The sequence below is a fragment of the Paramisgurnus dabryanus genome, chromosome 11 (genome assembly GCF_030506205.2).
Source record: "Paramisgurnus dabryanus chromosome 11, PD_genome_1.1, whole genome shotgun sequence".
In the NCBI taxonomy this organism is placed as follows: domain Eukaryota; kingdom Metazoa; phylum Chordata; class Actinopteri; order Cypriniformes; family Cobitidae; genus Paramisgurnus; species Paramisgurnus dabryanus.
The window spans coordinates 11,961,229-11,987,190 of record NC_133347.1 but is presented as its reverse complement, the minus strand read 5'-3'; the positions used below and the strand labels follow the sequence as shown (position 1 = coordinate 11,987,190).

Genomic DNA, 25,962 nt, shown 5'->3' with positions numbered 1-25,962 from the left:
CAGGTCAGTATTAAGAGTTAATTCTTAATTTTACGCAAAATCTGATATCCGCTGTGTTATTGTGTCATCTTCCCCCCTTTTTCCCAAAACGTGATAAACGCCTGTCTTCTTTTTCTGCAGAATGCAATAAATGTGCTTAACAAATCTTTGTACTTTGCGATCAACAAACAAGCAAAAACAAAATAATACTTTTGATACCATTGATAAACCTGTGATGGTTTTCTGTGGCAGGGAAGAAGTGTTAGTGATGCAAAAATGCCGGCTGTTGCTTGTTCTCACACGACGCCATCAAGCTTCTGTCATGCTAACACATTGACCCCAGGGATCTTATGAAAAACTTTCCATTATTTTACTCGAAAAATTTTACAGCTGATCGCTGTCAAAAAAGTTCAGCGACGGCGTCCCAAGGATGAGAGCAGCAATGACAGTGTTCTTAATATGACAAAGTGTTTTGATAAATGCCATTAATGTTTATTTTTTTATCAGTGTATATCACTAGTCAACTAAATGTATAACATAACAAAGATGAAAGCACATTTATAAATTGATTCAATAGATTTATAGCATTTTGAAAAAAAAACTTGTCATGGATTTATTGCATTTTGCAGAAAAAAATTCAGTATTTATAATAAATCTTTGAAAATCAAATCATGGATTTGAATTTTTAATGCTATTATAACCTAAAGATGCTATGTGAAAGTTTGTAACAGAAAATAGTGGTTTTCATCTTGTCACTTTCTTGGTATAGAAAACACATTTTTACCAAAATTAATCCAAATGGATTTATTGCGTTTTGGAACCAAACTCTTCATATAACATTGACATATTTAATATTGACTGAGAAAGACCATGTCAAGAGTGAAATCAATAGGAAACCAATGAGTAAAATCAAACTTTGATGCTCCAAATCTCATACTTCGATTATGAGACTTTATCCTGGATTTAACAGACAGGATCACATACTGCATGTGAAATGTATTTAACTGTAGTCCACTTTGTTACAATCTTATATACTTTATATCTGATTTATTTTTGAGATTATAAAGGAGTTTTCAAGGAATCATTGACTTTATATTTATTAGGTTATGTGAATGGGCTGTCCAATAAAGATTTGTGGCTAGGTGTGGCTAGGGGTAGGAATGGAAATTAAATGTAGCCCTTTAACAGTAAAATTTGTGTTAGCTTTGATTTATTAGTCTTGTGCATCATTCTTTTATTGACCATAGCTATCACCCACACAGATAGCTAGTGGGTAGTTGCATACATGACACTGAAGGGTTTTGATGCTGTTTTGGGAGATGGGAGGATTCGGATGTGGGCAGGTTTAGTGTCGGTTGTGCTGTTGAACAGGCTGCTGGATCGGTGCTGGGCTTTTATATAACCCTAAAGGCTATAGGGTTATTCTCTGCTGCAGGAAGCCCAAGTGGGCCACTTCTTGAGAGAACATTAACCGCAACGGTTAGTCGAAATCAGGATGCTGGGCTATTGTTGGTTTCAGGCAGCCTTGTTTGTAAGTTTATGGTTCCTAAAGTCCCTCACTTAAGTTAGGTAACAAAGTTTTTGAACTTCACTACACTCTTTAAAAAATGTGTGTTAAAAACGACACTACATCTGTTTTAATTCGCATTTAGTGTGTTGTCCCAAACTAGACACTTCTCTGTGTCATCATTGGAACAAAACATTTTTGTTACTTTTAATAATAATAATATGTTACATTTATATAGCGCTTTTCTGCAGCACTCAAATCGCTTTACATATGAATGACATCCTGGGATTTTTAATCACCACAGAGAGTCAGGACCTCGGTTTAATATCTCATCCAAAGGATTTAACACATCTTTTGTTGTCCCTTTTATTTGTTTTAACAAAAAAAGACACGTAATGTACGGGCGGTTTTCCGGAATTTAGATTGGGCCAAGACATAGTTATTAGAATGTATACGTTTTTAGTTTTTTACAAACATATATTAGAAAAAAATATATATATTTTATTAAGTCAGTGCAAAGTGTTTTCAGTTAAGACAACTCAAAAAGCATTTTAGTCTAGATTTGAGCCCTGTACAGGAAACCGACAAATAATGTGTTAAAATCACACATAATGTGTTGAATAGCATAACACACAAGTGTAAAAAATTAACACATCCTTTTTTGTGTATGGGTTTGAGGCTCAGTGTATTATTGCTTTGTTTCATAGTCTTCACCACATGGCCTCAGTTAACAACTCAGGCTGTGTCCGAAACCGCCTACGTCTATACTAAATAGTAGGCAAAAAGCAGTAGGCGAGGCAAGTAGTATGTCCAAATTCATTGTATTCAAAAACAGTAGGCAAAAAGTACTCGGATGACCTACTACTTCCGAAAAGATCCCGAAGTGTTCACTCGAATGACACTATCCTGTGATCCCGGGAAAGAAATTATCCAACAAAGATGACGACAGAGGCGCATTGTTTTATTAAAAAAATGCCTGAAAATGGTAACACGGCTCTATTCAAATGCAAATACATATATTAAACAGTTATCCCTTGCGGTTAAATTGCATTTGTTTAATGTCATTCCAGTTAACAACAAATGTGATGTATCAACATTGCGGATGAAGTACATCAAAATTCATTTATACTATCCATATTCATACTATAAAGCCCTACTGTTATAACAGTAGATGAGTAAGTACTTCAGTACCTACTGTCACAGTATGCGATTTCGGACGCAGGCATAGCATCTGTCAGTGACAGAACTGGGTTGAAATAAGTTTAGCTCTTCTTTTTTTAACTTCTGGTCAGAGTCTGGATTTGTTTGCAGGCCTGTGGTTGAATCTGGCCTTATACACAATCTGTGTTGGGCAGCAGATTCGAGGGACTTTGCCCAGGAATTCAGTCAGAATTTTAAACCTCTGCATATCCAATCACAGTCAGTCATCCTCATTGAAACATCACTTCGTGCATTGTTCCACTGCTGTGAATACATTTGTGTATGTACCCTCTCTTAGGTTATGAAGAGGTGGTCAGGATTCCCAAAGGATCTGTGTTTATACACATCCAGGAGCTCAACATTTCTCTCAATTATTTGGGTAAGGATTTTTTATAGTTTGGACTCAATAATGAGGCCCTTATGGGAAGCAGAACAAATACAGTTTTTGGGTTAGTTAGAGGATTCTTTACAGGGCTCTCCTGCTGTAGGCAAGCAGAGAGCTTTGATGATATTTAATGTGAATTAAGTATCTGGCAGACTATATGTTGAAATGTAAACATTACAAGGCATACATTTGATCAGGACTGTATATATGTTTCCTACGAATCAGACCCATGACCTTTTGCGCTACTAATGCAATGCTTTACCATTTGAGCTACATTAAATAGATGGGTATTTAATATTGGCTTACAGGTTTGTTAAATATACTTGGGGTGTTTAAAGCTGTTTAAAAAATAAATACCTGATTCCCCCTTTTTCATGTCATGTACGTGTTTACAAGTGTGAAAAGTTGCATTAACCCTTTCTGTGACCACTGCAGTGTTGAAGAGCAAATGGGATCAGTATTTTATTAACGGCAAGTTGACCATCGATACACCACGACTCTTTGATATCGCAGGAACCACCTTCCACTACCGCCGACCCACCAATGAACCAGAGACTTTGGAAGCACTTGGCCCCACAAACATGACCTTGATTGTTATGGTAAGGATACTGTAGCTCCAAGATGCTGGGTGGTCTGTATATTTGTGCACTGCCTTATTTGTGGTACAGATCATTTAGAATTTGGAAAGCTGCAGTGTATTTTGTCTTGGGGGGAATTGTTTAAGAACAGCCATTATTTTTGCATTCCTAAGCTTTAAATGCCTTAAAATAGCAAATAGTTGGACTTTGAAAATCTGTGGGTTTGATTTACACAGAAAGATTGAGAATTGGTATTGGTATAAGCTTAGGGCCCTATAAAATCTGTTTTATTTTTTCCTAAATTCCGTTTTATTTTTTCTCAAATTTCATTTTTTCTGTTTTTTCTGTTTTATGTTTTTTTTCATGTAAAATTTTTCAGATTTCATTTTGCTCTGTTCATTTTTCTGGATTCTGTAAATTAATTAAATTAACTCTTTTCCCGCTAGCATTTTTTTTTTAAGTTGCCAGCCAGCGCCAGCATTTTTCATGATTTTCACAAAAGTTTAATTCCTTTCAGAAAATGTTCTTCTTAAAATATATAAACATACAATATATCAAATGAAAGAACAGACAAACATTTTTTTTTTCTTTCCTTCATTAGTTCACTTTTTATCACCTCTCAAATATGGGTAGGTTTCTTCAAAAACACCCAATTTTGAGCAAAAAGCTCAGATAATTCCGTTTTTGTGAAGGACTTTTGATAGAGATCAGATTCAGAGCGATACTCAAAACTTACACAGACACACAGCTGTTTACCCTAGGGCCACATTTCTGGGTTTTATAAGTTGTGGAAGGGTGGATAATATCGGTATTGCGGAAAGCCGGAAATACTCTTCATTGGCAGGGAAGTGTTTTCTCTTAATTGACGAGTTAACTTGTCAATGGCGGAAAATAATTTAATTCAACAGAATGGTTAAACTTATACAATTCAACAACAGTTTATTAATGGTTTGCATTCAAAAGCACATTTTGGTAGCATTTTTGTATTTGGGTAAAGATTACAGAATTTCATAGTAAAATCCAACAATCTTTTTGTCAAAGTGCTGTCAAATTTAGTAAACAGTACAAATAAAAACAGAGATAAAAAACTGCTTGATGTCCATTAAAACATTAGAGCCAGCCTCTGCATTAACCATTTAAGACCTTGAGCCCTATTTTAACGATCTGAAACGCAAGTGCGAAGCGACTTTGTGGGCGGACCTTGGGCGCTGTTGCTATTTTCCCGGTGGGAGAAATAACTCTTGCGCCAGGCGCAAATCAATAAGGGGTTGGTCTGAAGTAGGTTCATTATTCATAGGTGTGGTTTGGGCGTAACGTCAAATAAACCAATCAGAACGCTTTCCAACATTCCCCTATAAACGCAAGGGCGCAAGTTCCATGGCTGGTTGCTATTATTATGACGGATTCATGGATTAAAGTTTTCCGTCGCTAGACGGATTTCCGTCAATTGCAAAATTATTAAATTCACTTTTAATAAAGACGACATGTATTCACCTTTTTTTAAGTTGGATGTGATCAAAGCCTGGGGTGGAGCCAAATCACGTTCCTCTCTCCACTGTAAGCGTTCTGTAATCACTACGCACCGGATCCACTCCGGGTTTTCTGGCTGTATCACGTTAAGCTGAGGTAAAACTTTATTTCAACTAGCATGGACAAACTTGTAATGCAGAAAGGCTCCGATGTTTTGGCGATTGATAAAGGTGTAAAAGACAAATGGAGATTGACTTGGCTTAGCGAAATGATGAAGATTGGCAAGCCTTTCAGTTCGTGGGATAAGAAAACCAAACCGCCAGGTAATTTACGTGTCTTTGCGATTAGGGGTCCTGTATTTTCTCACGTACGTGATCACCCGCGTCCCGTTTTTGACTGCTATGCTCATCAGGCCAGTTGCTGATACAACAGGTTTGTTAAACTTGTGGGTAAACTTCATGTGGCGCCACAAGAACCAAGAGGCAGATGACATCCACATCCTGTGAGAGCGATTTCAGGAATCATAAGAGGAGACTGCTTCCGAAATGCTCTCGCGGCACTTTGATGTCATCCACCTGTCGGTTCTTGCAGTTTCATTTGCGTGTGGTCTCAAAAAACGTAACATTTGTACATATATTTAAGCACCGCACTTTATAAACAAGTGATATTAAGCCATTCAAACACAAACAACAGTGTTAATGTTAAATGCGTTCGCTGTTTCTGTATCAGACCTGAACACGTAAGCCGCGCATTCGCTTCTCATTGTGCTTGTGAGTATTTTTGCCACTTTATTGGGCTTAAATACAAATATGTGTCAAAAATCCCGTCTTTGCAAGTATCCTCATATAAACACGACCATTTAGGTCTTAGGAGAAAGTAAACCGCAGAACCATTGCGCATAAAATAGCACATCAGCGCTGCCTCTATTGTAACATAATAATTTGTTGATAAAGGTACAGTCATCAATTAACAACTGTCACTATGGTTACAGACATCCTGTGCGAATTGTACACGAGTTTGACTCGAGTAACTCGTTCAGGGTTTATATTCATACATAACGTTACTGTAAGCTGTTGTGTGAACAGAACAGACCCTGGATTATTCGTTTATGTTTACTGAATAATATGATATGAAAAAGTTGTATTTGTTCACATTAGTAAATGCATTATATAACTTGAAAAAACAATGAAAAATATAGAATATATAAGCATTAATTAATTCTTGTTTATGTCATTACAGTAATTGATGGTAGTTCATGGTGCATTCACTAATGTTAAGAGTTTCAACTTTGATTAAAAAAATTATTAGTAAATGCTAAAATAAATACATTTACAATTAATAAAAGATTCATTAAAGGTGGTGATATTCATGTTTTCTTTTTATATAGTGGGTTATTTAGCTGTTTCGCCTTCATCTTAAATGCCATGCAAACTACAGCTACCTATTTATGCCACAGGAGACTTTAATATGGAATTAATGGCAAAAAATACACCCTTAAAATGCTATTGGTCTCGCCTACATTAAGTTTTGGTTAAAGAAATATGACTTGGCCTGAAAAAAATTTCAGTCAGAAGAATTTTTTTCACTTTAATCCATGCGGATTTACCAGGCGCACGCCAGGCGCGGTTCACAGCCGAGGAGACCGACGTTCTTGTAAGAGCAGTCAAAGACAGAGAAGTTGTTTTGTATGTGGATGGAAGAAACTCGCCCAAATCGGCGTCGGTTAAACAAGCGTGGGAGGAAATAGCCACAATTGTCTCATCAGCTGGCATCCCCAGGACGTTGCGCCAAGCGCTACAATGATGTCAGGAGACGGGGGATCCCAAGCTTGCCAGCATAAATCGGGCACGCCGTGTAACGGGAGGTGGATCTGCCTCCACACATGACCTGACGCCAGCAGAGCAATTTTACAATTTTTTATTGTAACAATTTATGATTTGCAAAAATAACTGTTGCATCTGTGTAGATTAGATAAGCAAAGTGTGCGCGCGTTGTGCACGCTATTTATTATGGCCAAGCATGCGCCCTTAAAATATATGAACCACGCGCAATGCTGCCTTTAGACTAGTTTTTTTTGGTCAGTGGCGCAATTGTTTTTTGAAACTGCAAAATAGCATCAGGGATGGTTTGCGCCGCAACACGCCTCCTTTTTTGCACTGAACCGCCCAGGGAGCGCAAGTTCATTCCCTAGTTGTGCGTCTGTGGAGGGAAAAACCTGCTGTGCGCCGATGCAAAATACAAATGATACATGCGTCACTGACAAAGTCAATTGCTCTGGGTGCAAGATAGGGCCCCTTGTGGTCTCCGATGGTCTCTTTGGGTTTCTCTATTCAGAATGCATATTTATAGTTGACTGTGCGTAATCACGTGACCGTGTTGCGTACTGCAAACAATGAAATGTTTCCACACAAAATTTGTCAAATTACGTCAAATTCAGCACTCTAGAGCGAATTCCGTATGTGATTCCGTGATTCTGTATTGCGGAAATCATAGGAAGCTCTGTAAAACTTTATATCACTTTAAGCATTGACTTGACATCTGAAAATGCTGAATGTTTTACATCATTTGATGGATTTTTTTTCCTCCATGTACAGTTTATTCCCGCATCTGTATGTTGCAGGTGTTGGTCCGTGAAGAAAATCCCGGCATCCATTACCGTTTTAACCCACCGGTCAATAGAGATCCACTGAGCGGTTACACCTGGCATTATACATCCTGGTCTCGCTGCTCTGCGCTGTGTGCAGGAGGTAAAAATTTACTACTTTGTCTGATCACAGATAGAAAACATTTACACACAGATCACAAAACTATACAACATTTTTAAAGGTCTCGTTCTTTCTGTGTTTTTGCATCTTTGATTGTGTTTACAGTGCGCAATATAACACGTGTTCATGTTTCGCGTGTAAAAACCACGGTATTTTTCACACAATTTACTTATCTGTATAGCGCTGTTTTCACTGTCCTAAAAACAGGCTGATGTCTTCCTTGTTCTTTAAAGTCCCTCTTTCAGAAATATGTATCAAGTTCTGATTGTGTAGTTTGTTTAGCGTGTAGTGATTCGATAGCAGCTTAGCTTGCCGTTAGCTTATCATTTCACAGCTATTATTTATGTTATAATAGAAACATTACACACTAGGGATTAAAAAATGGGATCAGAAAGAATGTGACCTTTAAAAGAAATGACTTTCCTTCAAATGTACGAGACATGCAAAAAGATCAACAGAATTCACACAAACAAGTGAACATTTCCCATGTCTGCCGATTCGAATGCGTTAAACACTTACATTTTGAAAGCCTGGGAATTAAACTGTTGCATGCACTGTATATACCAAGATCACAACTGATGATGTTGATAGCTCTGATGTCACTTCCTGTCCTTTCATTTAGTTTCCCTTTATTCTTGCTTTAATGACTTTTGATCTAATGACCCAAATCCATGTCGCTGATAAGAAACTAATAGGTGTGAGACAAACTCATTTGTTTTGAAGAAGTAAGCTTTGAAACAAAGCTTGCTTCCTACATAGACTGCTGCATTCTAGGTACCAATCTAGTGACTGCTCTTCTCTGTCCAGGGGTTCAAGTCCAGCAGGTGGTGTGCAAGAAACAAGCTGATCTCTCTGTTGTTTACAACCACTTCTGTGACAAGAAAAATAAGCCCAAAGACAAGAAAAGGATGTGCAACTTGGAACCCTGCCCTCCAGCGTGGGTGTTCTTGTATATATGCTTTTGTGTATGTGTGGGGATCTGATAACAAGTGCAGTGCAAAACTGTGAGGAGTTTAATTGAAAACTTATTTTCCCACTTTTAATGACATCTCGCATTTTAGCTGGCATGGATACCAAAAGTTTATGCTAGACCTGATGTTACTTCAGCAGGATTTGAGAAGCATCCAACTTTCCAGTATTGCATACAATAGTGCATGCAGTATTGGACTTTGAACCCAGCTGTACATGCCCAACGCTTTGTGTAGCATTTTCTGTATATCTGATAACAATACGGTGAAATCACCAGTTCCAGATTATCTGTGTGTCTTTCAGGTGGAAGACGGGGGAGTGGTCAGAATGCAGCAGAAGCTGTAATGGAGGAGTGCGGACGCGGCAGGTCCTGTGTGAGAGGAAAATCTCGGCCATAGAAGCAAAAGTCCTGGATGACTCTGCTTGCGCCGCCCCACGTCCTTCCATCACAGAACCGTGCCACAACCACTCCTGCCCGCCAGAGTGGCATGCGCTGAATTGGTCTGAGGTAGACGAACGCTACCTAAAATGTCTCTGTCTCTCTTTTTCTTTCTTTCTAAATTTGTCTTTTTCTCATTTTACAGTGTACCCCTAACTGTGGTCCAGGTTACCGTTATAGGGTGATTTTGTGTAAGAGTGGAGATAACGGAGAAACATTGCCTGAGTCAGAGTGCCCAAAACAAAGCCGCCCTACCACAAGGGTGCGCTGTAACATACAACGCTGCCCCCCACCTCAGTGGGTTATGGGAGCCTGGGGAGAGGTGAGATCATAGAGTCTATGATGTTCAGATTGTATCCTATGTACTTAATATTGATATTTGTGTTTACAGTTCAACAAATATTAGATTGTGGGTTGAGGTGTTGTGAATGACAAGAGAGTCATGTGACCCTGTCTGTGAAATCCAGGCTAAAGTGTCATAATCTGATTTTGCTTTGATTTCAAACATTAGCATGGCCTTACTTAATATTCAAGGTATAAAGTTATATGTTCTTTACGTTATGTAGGATGATTTTATGTGAAAATTTATTTTCACAGACTAGGTCGCACAGGGTTCCACGATCACTTTTGAACCTTTTCCTGGTTTCTTTCAAATATGTAGAGCCCATGTTCTGCCATGTGTGTTTGATGCATGTCTTTCCATCGCAGTGCTCGGCTAAGTGCGGGATGGGTCAGGAAATGCGATCAGTGCAGTGTTTGACGCACACCGGGCAGCCGTCCAATGAATGCCCGGAGTCGCACCGGCCAGCATACATGCAGCAGTGCAAGAGCAAGTGTGAATACAACGGACCTACGGATAACCCTGAAGGTTAGAGGTTAAAGGTCAAATCTTGACATGATGTTATCGTTATGTGTTTTGAAGCATGCTTCTGTACAGCAAATTTTCAAGCCACATTTAGATTTACAAATGAGCTAAATGCTAACTCTCACAAGGATCAGGGTTCCCACTGGTCCTTGAAAGTTTGTGAATCTGCGGGGGGAAAATTCAAGGCCCTGGGAACTTTTTGAAAATATACATACATAGATACAGGTCATTGAAAGTGCTTGAATCTATTTTATGCAAGACGTTTTCTTTTAAAAAAATCATATTATTCCCTGTGTAGTGTAGGATAATATCATAAAAATTCTACACACTTGATAAACTGTTCACTTTAAAGGCTTATATCTTCTGTATGCGAATGTTGATTCATACCAAAATGTTTTTTGCATAGTTGTGTTGGACACATGAAACGTCTTGGGTTACGTATGTAACTGTTGTTCCCTGAGAAGGGAACGAGGCGCTGCGTATCCCTTGTCATACTTCCTGTGTCCCTGTAACGCCATCTTTGGCAATATTTCAGATAGCGATATACTTCCTGGCTCCTGCGTAACCCTGTCTTTGTCGTTAAGCCTCACCATTGGTTGAATTTGATTTACACATTCAGACCCATGGAGGCGTCCCCAAAGTGTCACCGCAGTGACGCAGCGCTAGTTCCCTCAAAAAGGAACTGTAACAATGTATCTTAAAAGGTAACACGATGTAACTTTGCTCTCACTTGAAATGTGTCCCCACATTTAATCCTTGAATTTGAGGGTATTGGACCTGGATTGTCCTTGGAAGGTCCTTGAATTTTAAGGTAACTGCGGTGTGGGAACCCTGAAGGATTTAAAGACATTGGGATTTGGGAGAACTGTTTAATTAGGATGCGTAATGCATCTCTTTGTACTACACTGATAACTGATTCCCATATTTTTTTGTGTGTTCTGCAGAGTGTAAAGATGTGAACACAGTGGCATACTGCCCCCTGGTGCTCAGGTTCAAGTTTTGCAGCCGCCCGTATTTCAGACAGATGTGCTGCAAAACCTGCCAGGGACACTGACCGAACTCTCTCTTGTCTCTGCCTTTTTTTCTCTTGTGCTCATTTTGCCCCCTCGCCATCCCTCCTTTCTCATTGCATGGCCAAACCGCCCATGCTCAGCATTTTACTGGAGGAGTGTTCTTAACCACTGGCAGACTGACATCATTGTAGGAGAGTGGGGAAGAAATGAGAGAGAGAGAAAGATAGAGTATGTGCTGCTCGGTCTCTCCTCCCATTCCAGCTGCTTTGGCCCTGCTACTGTGAATACCAGTCTGCCTTAAGACCTGCCAGTATCTATTTTGCTCTTAACATGGTGCTTTTACCCATCACCTGAAGGTTTTAGTAAAGTTTTCACACCTTTGCTGAGTTCTCAAGAAGCAATAGTTCAGCATTGTAAAGTGATACAAGAACTCATTCTGTATCTTTTTTTCTTAAGGGCCATTCACACTGACTGTGATTTGCAACATGGCAACGAATAGTTGTTTTTGATGGAAAAAGACGTAAGGTGACATGAACGGTTTTTCCTGCACTGTTTTCGACAGGGTCCACAGTAAACAAAGTAGATTTTATATATAAAGATCATAGAAAAACAAGGGGTGCTGTAAAATAATGCCAAAACAGTGTTTTTATACGTTGCGATAACTGGGTGACTGTCAGCGTGTGTTGTCCGATTACCGGAAAAATGACTGTTGTGGGCTAAAGAATTTCTTAAAAAGATAAGCAAAAACTTGCACAAAATTTATATATGGCACAGATTTAAATAAAGTAATTAATTAGTGTTATACAGCTTCACTCACCTAAAGGATTATTAGGAACATCATACTAATACTGTGTTTGATCCCCTTTCAGAACTGCCTTAATTCTACGTGGCATTAATTCAACAAGTTGCTGAAAGCATTCTTTAGAAATGTTGGCCCATATTGATAGGATAGCATCTTGCAGTTGATGGAGATTTGTGGGATGGACACCCAGGGCACAAAGCTCCCGTTCCACCACATCCCAAAGATGCTCTATGGGGTTGAGATCTGGTGACTGTAGGGGCCATTTTAGTACAGTGAACTCATTGTCATGTTCAAGAAACCAATATGAAATGATTCAAGCTTTGTGACATGGGCATTATCCTGCTGGAAGTAGCCATCAGAGGAAGGGAACATGGTGGTCATAAAGGGATGGACATTGTCAGAAACAATGCTCAGGTAGGCTGTGGCATTTAAACTATGCCCAATTGGCACTGAGGGGCCTAAAGTGTTCCAAGAAAACACCCCCCTCACCATTACACCACCACCACCATCCTGCACAGTGGTAACAAGGCATGATGGATCCATGTTCTCATTCTGACTCTACCATCTGAATGTCTCAACAGAAATCGAGACTCATCAGACCAGGCAACATTTTCCAGTTTTCAACTGTCCAATTTTGGTGAGCTTGTGTAAATTGTATCCTCTTTTTCCTATTTGTAGTGGAGATGAGTGGTACCCGGTGGGGTCTTCTGCTGTTGTAGCCCATCCGCCTCAAGGTTGTGCATGCTGTGGCTTCACAAATGCTTTGCTGCATACCTCCGTTGTAACGAGTGGTTATTTCAGTCAAAGTTGCTCTTCTATCTGCTTGAATCAGTCGGTCCATTCTCCTCTGACCTCTAGCATCAACAAGGCTTTTTCGCCCACAGGACTGCCGCATACTGGATGTTTTTCCCTTTTCACACCATTCTTTGTAAACCCTAGAAATGGTTGTGCGTGAAAACCCAGTAACTGAGCAGATTGTGAAATACTCAGACCGGCCCGTCTGGCACCAACAATCATGCCACGCTCAAAATTGCTTAAATCACCTTTCTTTCCTATTCTGACATTCAGTTTGGAGTTCAGGAGATTGTCTTGAAAAGGACAACACCCCTAAAAGCATTGAATCAATTGCCATGTGATTGGTTGATTAGATAATTGCATTAATGAGAAATAGAACAGGTGTTTCTAATAATCCTTTAGGTGAGTGTATATATTATAGTCAAGAACACCTGCAAGCAACTAACAGTATTGTGACTATTTGAGGTGTCAGTAGCTACGATTACATGCAACCAAAAAATCCATTTGTAATCGTATTGAAAAGCCTTTATGTAAACACTTTAATAAATATCGATCGGATGCAAATTTCGGTCATATTGAAAGAAGTGGTGTAAAGTATGCATGTAAACGCGTGACTCGTAGTATTTGCTCAATCGGATGCAAAAATACCTTGTGCACATGCACATAACAATCTTATATTTACCTCACATTTACGTATCACATGATTCTCATCACAGAAACACGCAATGGCAACACGCATTATTAAGGTAATGGGGTCACGCACTTGTGTAGTTTAATAACATTAGGCTAAATAAACCAATAAAATAGCGTTGTACCTTTCGTAAATTGTGTTTTAATTGCCTATATCTGAAAACTTTTTAAGATCAACTTTCCTTAACTCAGACGTAACTTTTATCCAGAGATAAAGCGTGAACTCGATAAGAGATTCTGTGAGCAGCTTGGGGTTGCCAAGTCCTCTGCTTTTTTAGTTAAGATTTGGGATACTGTTTTTTCTAGTTTTTTTTCTTTTGCAGGTTAAAGATAAAAGGATTTTGTTGATTTAGTTATTGGTATTTGGGCTGTGAATAGTCATTGGGATGGTTTTGATACGCAAATCTGGCAACCCTGGCTGTGCGCTTGCGCAGACATTCGGTTCGGATTATATAGAATGTACATGTAAACGAACATTTTAATCCGATTGCAATGTTTAGGCTGCATGTAAATTGTATTGTTGTAACCTTTAATTGGATTAAATTCAGTCGGATTGACAAAATTTTGTGCATGTAAAACATAGCCACTGTGAACAGCCCTATCGATCACTCAGATCTCATAAGCTCTCATTTGGCTGTGTGATTGGTGCTAAGATACTGTATCTTTATATCTAATGACCTCGGGGCTGTTTGAAGATGCTGTGCCATTATCTTGACTTCCGGACTTGTAATCTAATCAAACATAATTGTTAATAGTTAGAAAGTTAAGGAGGAGCTCTTGACAAATATGCAATATAATATACATAACAATATTATCAGTGGTGTATAAAGACCTTAAAAAATGAACTGTATTGTTTTTATTACCGTAGAATGAGACGTTTTTATCTGCGTGCACTGCTGTTTTTTTTAGATGGAAGTCGCCATTTCGCAGCGTCATGTTACTACAGTAGCCCTAAACGGTCTATAAACTGTTTTATAGAGCGCAGTTTTAACACTCATTATGTTTTCTCAGACGAAGACATGTTTGTCCTTTGGCGGCTATAGTATGCGTTTCGAAAGGAAAGGGGTGAGCTGTGGACAGAGCCGTTGGTTGCAATTCACAGTCTCACCACTAAAATCTACACAGTGGACCTTTACGTTTGTCACTCAAACCTGGAACAATAAATGAAGAGTTCAGCAGAGCACTTGTCGAATCATGTTTTTATTCATTATTTTCACCATCTTTTTTCATTCAATTCTTTGTCACGGCAAAATTGTATAATTCATAAACTCTGTCCGAAGGTCACTGACAGCAGAGCAGATTGATGACTTTTCAGTTTATGTGTTGCTCCTTATCCTAACTGTAACCTAAAAAAGATAAAACCCTCATGTGATTCGAAATGAGTGATCTAGTTGCTTTTAAGTAAAATTTTTAATTTTTGACCCAAATTGGTCATATGGCTTCATTAAGGTTTGAAAGGTGATTCATCATGACAGCATTTCCTTTTTGGGTGATTTTGGAAATTACACGAATGAATCTCTAATATTGTGTTTGGTATGTTGTGTATATTTATAATTATAATAAGTGACCTAAGCCAGGTTTCAACCCACAGTTTCCTGCTTTACCAATTCAGTCATTCAGCCTACATTAATTTCTCTTTTAATTATTATATGCTTAAGTTCTCTAGTTAAAAAAAAGCCAAATGAAGATTTAAATCAAGAGAATGAATAGTTTATAGCTCGAATTTGGCACTAATCCTCTTTATATACATGTGCTAGCCATTGTTAGCAAACCCTAAGGGGTGGTTTCCCGGACAGGGATTAGCTTAAATCAGGACTAGGCCTTAGTTTAATTATGAAATAGAACTAGTTTTAACAAACATGCTTTACTAAAAACATTACTTGTGTGCATTTTGAGGCAAAACGAATGGCACTGATGTTTTTTAAGATATGTAAGTGCAAGTTGTTTTCAGTTTGGACAGCTCTTACATTTATTTTAGTCCAGGACTAGTCTAATCCTTGTCCGAGAAACCACCCCTAAAAGACCTTCTGACAGTCCTGGATCCTGGCTGCATTTGTTCAGTGTTTGATTAAAAGAGAGATGGCCTTCATATAAGACTCTTTAATCTGTGGTGCTACAGTACGGTGCTATATTTTGTATTTGTCATAATCTCGAAATGTGTTTTTTATTGTAGGAATCGTTTTGCTTAAAGTAATACATTTGCTAAGAAGAAAATATAAAAGCAAGATTAAGTCTGTCTGCAGAGGTGCTAAATACATAATCAAATCTTGGTACATTTATTTCAGTATGTGAACAATGAAAATGTTTTGCTTTTTTCATTTTTTGTCTGTTCCATTTGCAGAAACTGTAGATTTACTTTGGAAAATGCAGTCACGTTATTTTATGTTAATTTTCACCAGCTATTCAATAACATGCTGTACTGTCTGATATAGTTAATGTCTTCTGAATTTTAAGTAGACAAGTTTTAAATGGTGAAATAAAAGTTGCATTGTGTATAATTAATTAGCATCTGGCGTCATTTTTTTAATGCATTACATTTCAGATGTGTTACATACAAACCTCATATTTGTAAGTTCCACCATTTTGTCACGAAAATGGTGATGGGTTTAGAGACGGTTAACCCAAAATAAAAACAGTCTGTCAACACTTATTTACCTTCATGTTGTTCCAAACCAGAATGGCTAAACTCAAGATGATTTTAATGTCAATTTTAGTCACTTTGAATTATAATTTTTAAGTGAACTATTCTTGTATTCTTGTTGTTTATTAAGCCAGCAGTTTGACAGTAACAGTGCGTTTCCACTACGGTCCTCATTTTGGGTCATATTAGTACATTTATTTTATCGCGTGCTTCCGAAAATAATGTTTTAAACCTAATTCCATTTCCTCTTTTAACAGCGGTCTGCAAACTAAACACTTCATTGGCACCATCTACCACTAAGTCTCAGCCTTTTATTGTTATTGTACACTTGAGGCATGCATGAATGATTATTGCTCACCTGTGACACATCTTAACAAGACATGGCACAAAGCGAAACGTGATTGGTTGCTTTACATGTCATTCATATGGTCTCTTAGATGGTCCTTACAAAACAATTCAGAAAATGTTTTAAATATAACTTGCCAAGTTTTTACAGCGATTGGTTGTCGCCCAGTGTTTTTGACTTGATGTTTGTGTGTATTAAAGGCGGGCTGCATGATTTTTGAAAATCACTTTGAAAAAGGGAGTGGCCTGACTACCAAAACACACTTGTAGCCAATCAGCAGTAAGGGGCGTGTCTACTGACCAACACCGTTGCCTGGGATGTGTATGTGTGGGGCGGGTCTATCAAAAGAAGGTCCAGATTATATTGAGGTAGGTGCGTGTTTGTTTAGGTGATTTCAAATGTCAACATTGGCTTCCAGAGATCATGCACCCCACCTTTAAAGGGATAGTTCAATTCTGTCATCATTTACTCATCCTCATATTGTTCTAAACCTGTATGGATTTCTTTTTTCTGATGAACACAAAAGAAGATATTTTTATAGTGACCATTGACTTCCATAGTAGGAAAAAAAATTTTGGAAGTATTGTGATAAATGATGAAGAAAATATTTTAATAAATGATGATAAGCACATACTTGATGGTACCCATTAAATTCCATTTTTTTATTCCTACTATGGAAGTCAATGATCATGCTGTGTGTTTACCATCATTTTTCAAAATATCTTCTTTTTTTGTTCCTCAGAAAAAATAAATTCATACAGGTTTAGAACAACATGAGGATGAGTAAATGATGACAGAATTTTCATTTTAAGGTGAACTATCCCGTTGAGTCGAGAAGTGCCCAACGTTTATCCCACTCTACGACGCTCCCAGAACCTTCTCCGCTTTCAGTCTCACAATGCACCACTCGACCGTGAAGCTTTAGAGCAGGGGTATCCACCCTTTTTGTGAGCAAGGGCTACCACAATGGATAAAACATTATGAAGGGCTGCTTTTTGATAACTTTTTTGTTTTACTTGATTTTTGTTTAGTTTACTTGTTGGTATCTTTACGATTTGTTAAAAATGCCAAGCTAGTATAAAAGATATTTAATAAATAAATATTACAACTGAGACTATTAATAGAATGTGCTTTGGCAGGCACCTCACAGACTCTGTGCGGGCAACCTGGTGCCCACGGACACCATGTTGGAGACCACTGCTCTATATAAATAAATCGAAAATGCTCACTTCGCTCCACTCCAATGTAAGTGCACTATTACATTGCATTATTTGGGGCCCGAATGATCAGTCAGCCCTGTTCAGCATTCATTTGGGGCCCCTGTTAAAAATTTAGTTCTGTATCTGCCACCTCATAAACGCAACAATTTTGCATTCAGGACCGAATAAAGAAGTTGAAACACTATTGTGGGTGTGTTTAATACATGTGTGTTGCAGGATGACTGTATCACTTCTGTATCACAAAGTTTACTGCCATCCATTCACGGGAGGGTCTGCATTCGGTCTCACACCTTTTTCAGCTTTTAGCTGAAAAACGTTCATCAGTGGGCGAATGATACTTCAGTTATCTCTCATTGTGGTGTTTGTGTGTGTGTGGTTGCCGGTGGCTTTGAATGAAGAGAGCATGCAACTTCTAGTCTCACCTAGGGCTTGTGGGAGTTTGAGGAAGTGATATCTGTTCACAGACCGTTTCCCTTCACAGCGCATTTTGCTCTCATACTCTACAGTCTGATGGTCATGGCCGGGTGCTAAGAAACCTGTTGATTTTCCCACTTGCTAGACTGATCGGCCTAAAGGAAGAGCCACAGAGAGGAGAAGAAACTCACAATGGTAAGTAAACACTTTTGTAGTTTATCTGTCATTGCTGATCGGTCTGCACTCCTCTGATGTTTGCTTGTGGTATATTTTAATCAAACGGTGATCAAACAGTCTCAGATAAGCTTTGACTCAGTGACTCTAAAATATATTCTTACAGAAACAACATACTTTTTTATTAACATTATAATCATTTAAACTGACTTAAATAAATAAATCTATATGCTACAGGTAAACATTTTCTTCGGTTTGCTTATTGCATAACTATGTGTTAAATCTAAATGTATTTTCTTTAAAAACATGTTTAAGACTCATATAGGATGTGTAAATGCTGAAAAGGAAGCTATGGACACAACAGCACCACATACAGAAGTCACACGGTTTGTAGTGAAATCAAACAACTCCTTAAATGGAAACCAACTGACCCCGTTTACTGGTTATAGTTTAACGCTACACGAACATCAATCTTTTCAATCTGCACATTCATAGGTGGAGTACACACGTTTTTGACAGACAACAAACTAGCTGCCTCTTCACATTTCCTTTGCTACTGACGGTTCTCCTGAGGTCACCTGGGTGTCTTAAAACTGCTGAAAGCTTGAAAGGTGCTCTAAAGGAAGTGAGGGTTTGACTCTCATATAGGGGTTCACAGAAGATTTTTTCGCAACATTGAAATGGGTGGGGAGGGAAGTGAAGATGTGTGTCAGAGGGGACTCGTTGTTCCTGTCTTGGTACTTCCTCACAGCATCTTCAGCTTTATGGAGTCTGTATGTTTCTAAAGATCCACCAAACCTGGCCTACACCCATAAAATAATCAATTATTTCTTATCTTTTCACCATCTAAAAAACCTTATTCCAGTATGAAAATTCAGAAAGGTTCTTCAGATGTTCTTCATGGAAATTGTTTCTTCTAGAGCATTTTGTAGCATCTTTATTTTTAAGCGTGTGCAGCTTCTGAGTCCAGGGATGAATGCAAAGATCACTGGGAGCCACTTTAGTGTCCCAAAAGTTAGGTCTCTCATCTGAGAACCTACAGGGAAGAAAGTCACTCGTTTGGAAGTTTCGCTATGCATCATGAAGCCCAAAATTGTGATATTACATCTATCAGACACTAACTACGTAATTATATAAAACCTCGCTCAGCATAAACGTCATTGAAGTGTGACTGACCCCTGATTCGTCGAGTAGAGTATCCGGACACTTGCACGTTCCTCTTTCTATGGTTTTAAAGAGCTGATTAGTCATATCTTTAATTGTTTTGACGAGGCTTTTGCAATTGACCAATTTTGGAGAAAATTTGGAGAGGCAGTAGACTTTGCTAAATATGGAATGCAACATTTTCCACAGTTCATGCGTTTGTTTTTCCACTTGTTTGGTTAGTAAAATGTGGCAACCATGGCTTCATGCTAGACTGTATAAAGTTGGATAGTTCACTTTAAAAATTCTGTCATCATTTACTCATCCTCATGTTGTTGTAAACCTGTATGAATTTCTTTTTTCTGATGAACACAAAAGAAGATATTTTGAGAAATGATGGTAAACACACAGCAGATAGTGACATTGACTTCTATAGTAGGAAAAAATATTTTGGAAGTACTGTGATAAATGATAAAGAAATATTTTGATAAATGATTATGTACCCAGTTGATGGTACCCATTAAATTCCATCTTATTTTTTTATTCCTACTATGGAAGTCTATGGTCACTCTCTGCTGTGTGTTGCCATCATTTCTCAAAATATCTTCTTTTGTGTTCATCAGAAAAAATAAATTCATACAGGTTTAGAACAACATGAGGATGAGTAAATGATGACAGAATTTTCATTTTTGGGTAAACTATCCCTTTATTTCTATCTTGTATATATTTGTTATTCCCTATAACAGGGTTATGACCCCTATAACTCAAAGATACAGATACAATGGCATAAGATGTTGGAGCTGTGGTTAAAATACAGGCATTCAAACCACAAACCCAGCTAAAGGTTGACAGCTTTCTAATGGTGAAACACATCAAAAGCAAAGAAGACTTAAGGAGAAAATTAAGGGCAACGTCTGGTTTACCTCAAATTTAAATGCTAAAATTAAATGCGACTGAATGTGTGATATTCAAACTTGGTCTTGAGATGCTGGAAATGTTGATGTTGTCCTGTTTACCTTTATGAAAGGTAAAGCCTTTCATAATATCTGCTTTAAACAGCATATTCATTCTTTTTGATGATTTGATAATTTTTTACATTTACACTCTTAAAAATAAAAGCTCAGATAGCAAAGATAATTGAGAATCAGCATTGAATCAATTACATCTATCTGGGGTGCTACTTTAGGGAACCAAAAATGCTTTTTCTTAGGCATCGCTGTGAATAACCTTTTGTAGCACACATATTGTATTTTTAAGGGTGTAGGTACTGTGAGTTAACAGCAGCATTTATTTGTATGATGTGAAGAGTTTGTAAGATGATTACGCCAAGTAAGCCATAATTGTATAGTGCGATGTGAAAAGAACTTTGAATCTGCCATAGAAATCTTAAACACATGCTTTATCTAATAATATGCTAAATGCATGTCATGGGCTCTGTGCCCACACTAGACTATATGGCAATGACAATAAAGTTTAATCTAGTATGCCAAATGATATGAGCAGACCTATGATGTTTGCTGCATGTTTCATGCAAACGATCTGTGGTTTCCTGCTTTAATTACCACTGGCAACCACCTGAGAGTCATTTAAATAAATTCACACACACCCACGTGCTTGCGTGTGCGTGTGTGTGTGAACTAAATATGATTCGAACTTATTTTTTGTGCAGATCTTGTTCTCTGTTATAAAAGAACACCACCACACACGTCTCAGTTCAACTTTTAGCTTCTCTATGTGCAATCATCAATGGTTAAATGTGGCTGTGAACATTTCAGTAACTGGTACGGTTGAAAGAGGAACTGGATGCTGGCAGTCCCATCCTTACAATGTTGTCGCTTTCCAAAGGCTTTTCCATCTTTTACCTGCCTGCATATGCAAGTGCAGTATGCAAGACTCTGGTTAAGCAACTTACCTCCCCACCTCAGGTCTTTATTTAGGCTTTGTTCTTAAATTTACAAGCGCAATATACAGAAGTCAACAGAAACTTCCTGTTTTAAAGCAAGACATTGTTGGTCTTGCTGGCCTGTTTCTCTTTGTATTCTTTATCTTTGTCATCTTTACAATTCGAAAACCAACTTTGGAGAACCAAAAAAAAGTTTTTTCTATGGTATTGTTAAACAATTTTAACCCTTAAAGGGATACTCCAGTCGAAGATCAAAATTAACCCATGATTTACTCACTTTCAAGTAATCCAAGATGCATATGTCTATTGGGGTTATTTTGGTAAATGTCCTTTTTTTTATAAGCTTATAATGGGAGAAAACATTACTTCTGACTTTGAAGCCCAAAAAAGTGCATCCATCCTTCAATAAAGGTCTTTTGCGGGTAATCGATGCAATATTGTAAGAAAAATATCCATATTTTAAACTTTATTAACTAAAATATCTAGCTTCCGGTAACGACAGTATCTTGGACTGACGCGGAAGATGGCACCGTAACTGGAAGCTAGTTATTACAGTTAATAAAGTTTGAAATATGGATATTTTATCTTAGACAGTTGCATCGATTACCCACAGAAGATCTTTATTAACCCACTGGCGCCGTGTGGATTAGCTCTGGGAAGGATAAATGCACGTTTTTGGGATTTAAAGTCAGAAGTTGTTCCCATTCCCTGTTTTCTACCATTATAAAGCTTTAAAATATATTTATATAATTTATATTTTATATAAGTTATAACTCCAAATGTATTCGTCTTAAAGGTGATGGGCATATGTATTTCATATTTCTTAAAGGCTCTCTAAGCGAATATGTTCGACGTCACTTGTTGTTGATATTTGAACTGTTTTCAAACAAACGGAGCGTAGCTAACTCCTCCCCCTCCCCCTCCCTTCCGTGCTTTCGTGAACGCGACCAACCCCCACCCCCAAATCCTTCTTGGCGTTTATTGGCTGTAAAACTTTGTTTTGTTTCGTGGTGCAGGTTTGGCCACTGTGTGTATATTGAAGTTTGTAGAGCCTGGGCTGTCTACAGAGATTGGGTTTTTTTACAGTTTGATCAGCAGTCAGGTAGCAAGCAGATAGTGAGGAGATGTTTGCTGTATGTAACAAAAAATGCTTTATGGTCCAAAACGCGTGAATTCGCTTAGAGAACCTTTAAGGATGAGTAAATCATGGGGTAATTTTTATATTTGGCTAGAGTATCCCTTTAATGTAATTATTTATACATTGATCTAGTATACTGGTGTATATAATGTAGCCTTTTAAAATATTGCCAATAGTTAATGCTGTAATTACATACTGGTAAAAGTTAAAGGGACACTCCACTTTTTTAAAAATATGCAAATTTTCCAGCTCCCCTAGAGTTAAACATTTGATTTTTATCATTTTGGAATCTATTTAGCCGATCTTTGTGTCTGGCGGTACCACTTTTAGCATTGCTTAGCATAATCCATTGAATCTGATTAGACCATTAGCATCTTGCTAAAACATAACCAAAGAGTTTCGATATTTTTCCTAAAACTACTCTTCTGTAGTTACATTGTGTACTAAGACTGGTGAAGAATTAGAAGTTGTGATTTTCTAGGCCGATATGGCTAGGAACCATTCTCTCATTCTGACGTAATAATCAAGGACTTTGCTGCTGTAACATGGCTGCAGGAGGCGCAATAATATTACACAATGCCCGAAAATAGTCCCTTTGGTAACTTTCAATAGCAGGGGACTATTTTCAGGTGCTGCGTAATATCATTGTGCCTCCTGCAGCCATGTTACTGCAGCAAAGTCCTTGATTATTACGCCAGAATGAGAGTATAGTTCCTAACCATATCTGCCTAGAAAATCACAACTTTTAATTTTCTGTTGGTCTTAGTACACGGTGTAACTACAGAAGAGTCAAGTTTTAAATAGGAAAAATATTGAAACTCTTTGGTTATTTCTTGCGCAATGCTAATGGTCTAATCAGATTCAATGGATTATGCTAAGCTATGCTAAAAGTGGTACCGCCAGACCCGGAGATCAGCTGCGTATTCCAAAATGGTATAAAATCAAACGTTTAACTCTAGGGGAGCAGCATATTTTCAAAAAAGTGCAGTGTCCGTTTAATGTGATATGGGTTACAACAATAAAAACAAACATCAGTGTAGATTTTAATGCAAGCTATTCGGATGAATTTGACTCTTTGCATCTATGCTCAAAAAATCTAGTGAAACCGGGTGCCATTGGTGTTTCGTAAGGCATTCGTTCTCTACAATCTACAGCGCACTTGTGTTGATATCTGTAAATTATGAAAGAATAATAGGCTGCAAACGCCACTTCCTGTTGATTTGCTATATTTGTGTTGAGAGAGCAAAGCTATTATTGAAAACACTACTGGTTACCATTAAGGTACTGATCGTAAATGCTCTTCTGAGCATAACTTTGTGCTTTTCTCTCTTTTTCAGGCCAGTAAGTATCACTGGCAGAGCCAGAATGTCAAGCAGAGCGGTGTGGATGACATGGTGCTTCTCTCCAAGATCACTGAAGATGCCATTGTGGAAAATCTCAAAAAGAGATTCATGGATGATTACATCTTTGTATCCTTAAAAAGAGTTTTAATCATACACTGGATCATTTCTGAGTTGAACCATTGGCTCCTTTTCGATTTATGAGTTTGAACTGAATTAACCACGGCGCACTGGATGTTCAATTGAAATTACAATTATAATGAAAGGAATTAAATGTATTACATTGCAGTTAAATTCCAAGACATTTCGATCATAAGAAATGCATTAGTCCAGCACCAAAATATAATTATTATGTATATGTTCTTTTTTTAAACTCAGCTGTTTTTCAAATTGAAACAAAGCTATTGAACCTACTTTGACGTACAACACCACAAAGCCTTCACCTTGTTGCCACCATTAGATGTGGTGTTTTTGCAGTGGTGCAGTGACTAGGGATCACTGATGTTAAAATTTTCCACTGGTAGCCGATTATTCAGACCGATATCTGCCGATACCGATTATTACCTTTTTTTGTTATTCATTCATAATGACTATTAATATTGAACATTAAACCAGTGATGTTACTTTGGATTGTCTATACACAAAGCTCAAATGTACTGCATTTTCCTGTTCTCTTTTGATTGAGAGGATATATCGGGCATGACTATCGCCTGTTTTTATAGGGGCCATGGCATGAAAATCTGACTTTTTTATGTTTAAGTGCTATAATTGGGTTTCCCATTCCCCTATCAACCTAGAAAATCTGAAAAAAACCATTCTCTGCAAGCACATAAAAATTAGGTAATTGAAATTTGGCTCTCCTTATGATGTCATTAGGAGATTTTTATACCGCCTCTTAATCTGCACTATCCAACAACAGTACAGCCATTTAGTGCAGAGAAAAAAGAGAGCGAGAGAAAATAATTCACAGCACAATTGAGTTTCAATTTCAACAAACCACCATCATTGTGATCAGTGTTTGAATTTTATCAGCTCATTTGTATTTTAAAGGACACACCAAAACTGCACATTTTTGCTTGGACCTACAAAATGTAAATTTTAACACGTTATAATAAATTATCTATATGGTATTTTGAGCTAAAACTTCACTCTGGGGACACCAAAGATTTATTTGACATTTATTTGAAAACATTTTGTGACATGGCCCCTTTAAACTATCTTTTATAGTACGATACCGATTATTGGTCAATATATATCGGTGCATCTCTAATAGTGACCATATTTATTTCTCAATTTCTTTATTAAAATACAACAAAAAATATAGAAATGCATATGCAGTATTCAACAAAACAGAATTAAATTGTGTCAAGTATTTAGTGTGACATCCCCTTACACTTGAGCAACAGCAGGGAACAGCATGTCACACTCGATAGTTTTGCCAGAAGACGCCTTTTTTGTGTGTTTACCTATTTCCTGAATTTTCTGTTTGTGTCTTAACCTCCTTAGTCCCGACTCCCGAGTTTTGGTTTGTCTCTTTTTTTAAATTTCTACCAGCTATTTTAAGGTTAGGGAGAACCAATAAATATATTAACCAAATATTTTTCTTTGAACATGAAGCGGTGTATATTTGTTCATGTTTGTGTAAAACATGTTCCAGTTACACAGAATTAAGTATTATGGTGCAAAAACCAAAAAAAATGGGATAGTAAATTAGGATGTTAATAAAGAGAGCGAGAAATACATATGGATGGTCATTAAAACTAAAATTGCTAAAATAACAGCTGTCGGTCGCTTATGACTTTGCACAATATGCAGCAAAATACCACACAAAACGTTGAACAGTATTGAAGTCAAATGCTCTTCTGCTTTTGTCTCTGTGTGACTCAACATCTCGGATACACTCGGTTCCTTATTTCACACATCGTTGGCCAGTGGCTGGGTTTGTTGTGTGACAAAATAACTTTCTTTAGCCCAGCCTTATTTGCAGAAAAATGCTTCATGACTGTCTGACGTATACTAGAGTTGTAAATGTTACTTATTTCACATGGATAATTGAAATAATGACTTTAATAATACAGACAGTATTGAGCAATCATGTCTTTTATTGACTTTGTATACATCAAGATCTGATGTATTATGCCAGATTTTCAGCCTATTTTGTAAATGATCAAATGTATTGTATCAAA

The 25,962-nt window shown here is 37.7% G+C and overlaps 2 protein-coding genes and 1 long non-coding RNA gene across 4 annotated transcripts in view; 2 read left to right on the top strand and 1 right to left on the bottom strand.

The window, feature by feature from the left end:
* adamts10 (ADAM metallopeptidase with thrombospondin type 1 motif, 10) overlaps positions 1 to 11,388 on the top strand; it is a 63,079-nt gene extending 51,691 nt beyond the window's left edge. Inside the window, exons 18-25 of the mRNA XM_065246783.2 lie at positions 2,985 to 3,065; positions 3,507 to 3,670; positions 7,740 to 7,866; positions 8,692 to 8,821; positions 9,157 to 9,361; positions 9,438 to 9,614; positions 10,001 to 10,160; positions 11,102 to 11,388. Of these exons, the coding sequence (XP_065102855.1) occupies positions 2,985 to 3,065; positions 3,507 to 3,670; positions 7,740 to 7,866; positions 8,692 to 8,821; positions 9,157 to 9,361; positions 9,438 to 9,614; positions 10,001 to 10,160; positions 11,102 to 11,211 (1,154 nt within the window). The 3' untranslated portion in view covers positions 11,212 to 11,388. The remainder of the gene's footprint in view (positions 1 to 2,984; positions 3,066 to 3,506; positions 3,671 to 7,739; positions 7,867 to 8,691; positions 8,822 to 9,156; positions 9,362 to 9,437; positions 9,615 to 10,000; positions 10,161 to 11,101) is intronic.
* Positions 7,720 to 25,962, bottom strand: part of LOC135729265 (uncharacterized) — a 42,505-nt gene continuing 24,262 nt past the window's right edge. Inside the window, exon 3 of one of the 2 annotated variants that reach the window (XR_010525642.2) lies at positions 7,720 to 7,853. This is a non-coding gene — a long non-coding RNA (uncharacterized lncRNA). Of the gene's footprint in view, positions 7,854 to 17,933; positions 18,234 to 25,962 lie in introns of those variants that run through there. The other variant, XR_010525641.2, reaches the window with a different exon arrangement.
* Positions 18,124 to 25,962, top strand: part of myo1f (myosin IF) — a 28,446-nt gene continuing 20,607 nt past the window's right edge. The window contains exons 1-2 of the mRNA XM_065246784.1: positions 18,124 to 18,273; positions 23,774 to 23,905. Coding sequence (XP_065102856.1) covers positions 18,271 to 18,273; positions 23,774 to 23,905 — 135 coding nt within the window. The 5' untranslated portion in view covers positions 18,124 to 18,270. The remainder of the gene's footprint in view (positions 18,274 to 23,773; positions 23,906 to 25,962) is intronic.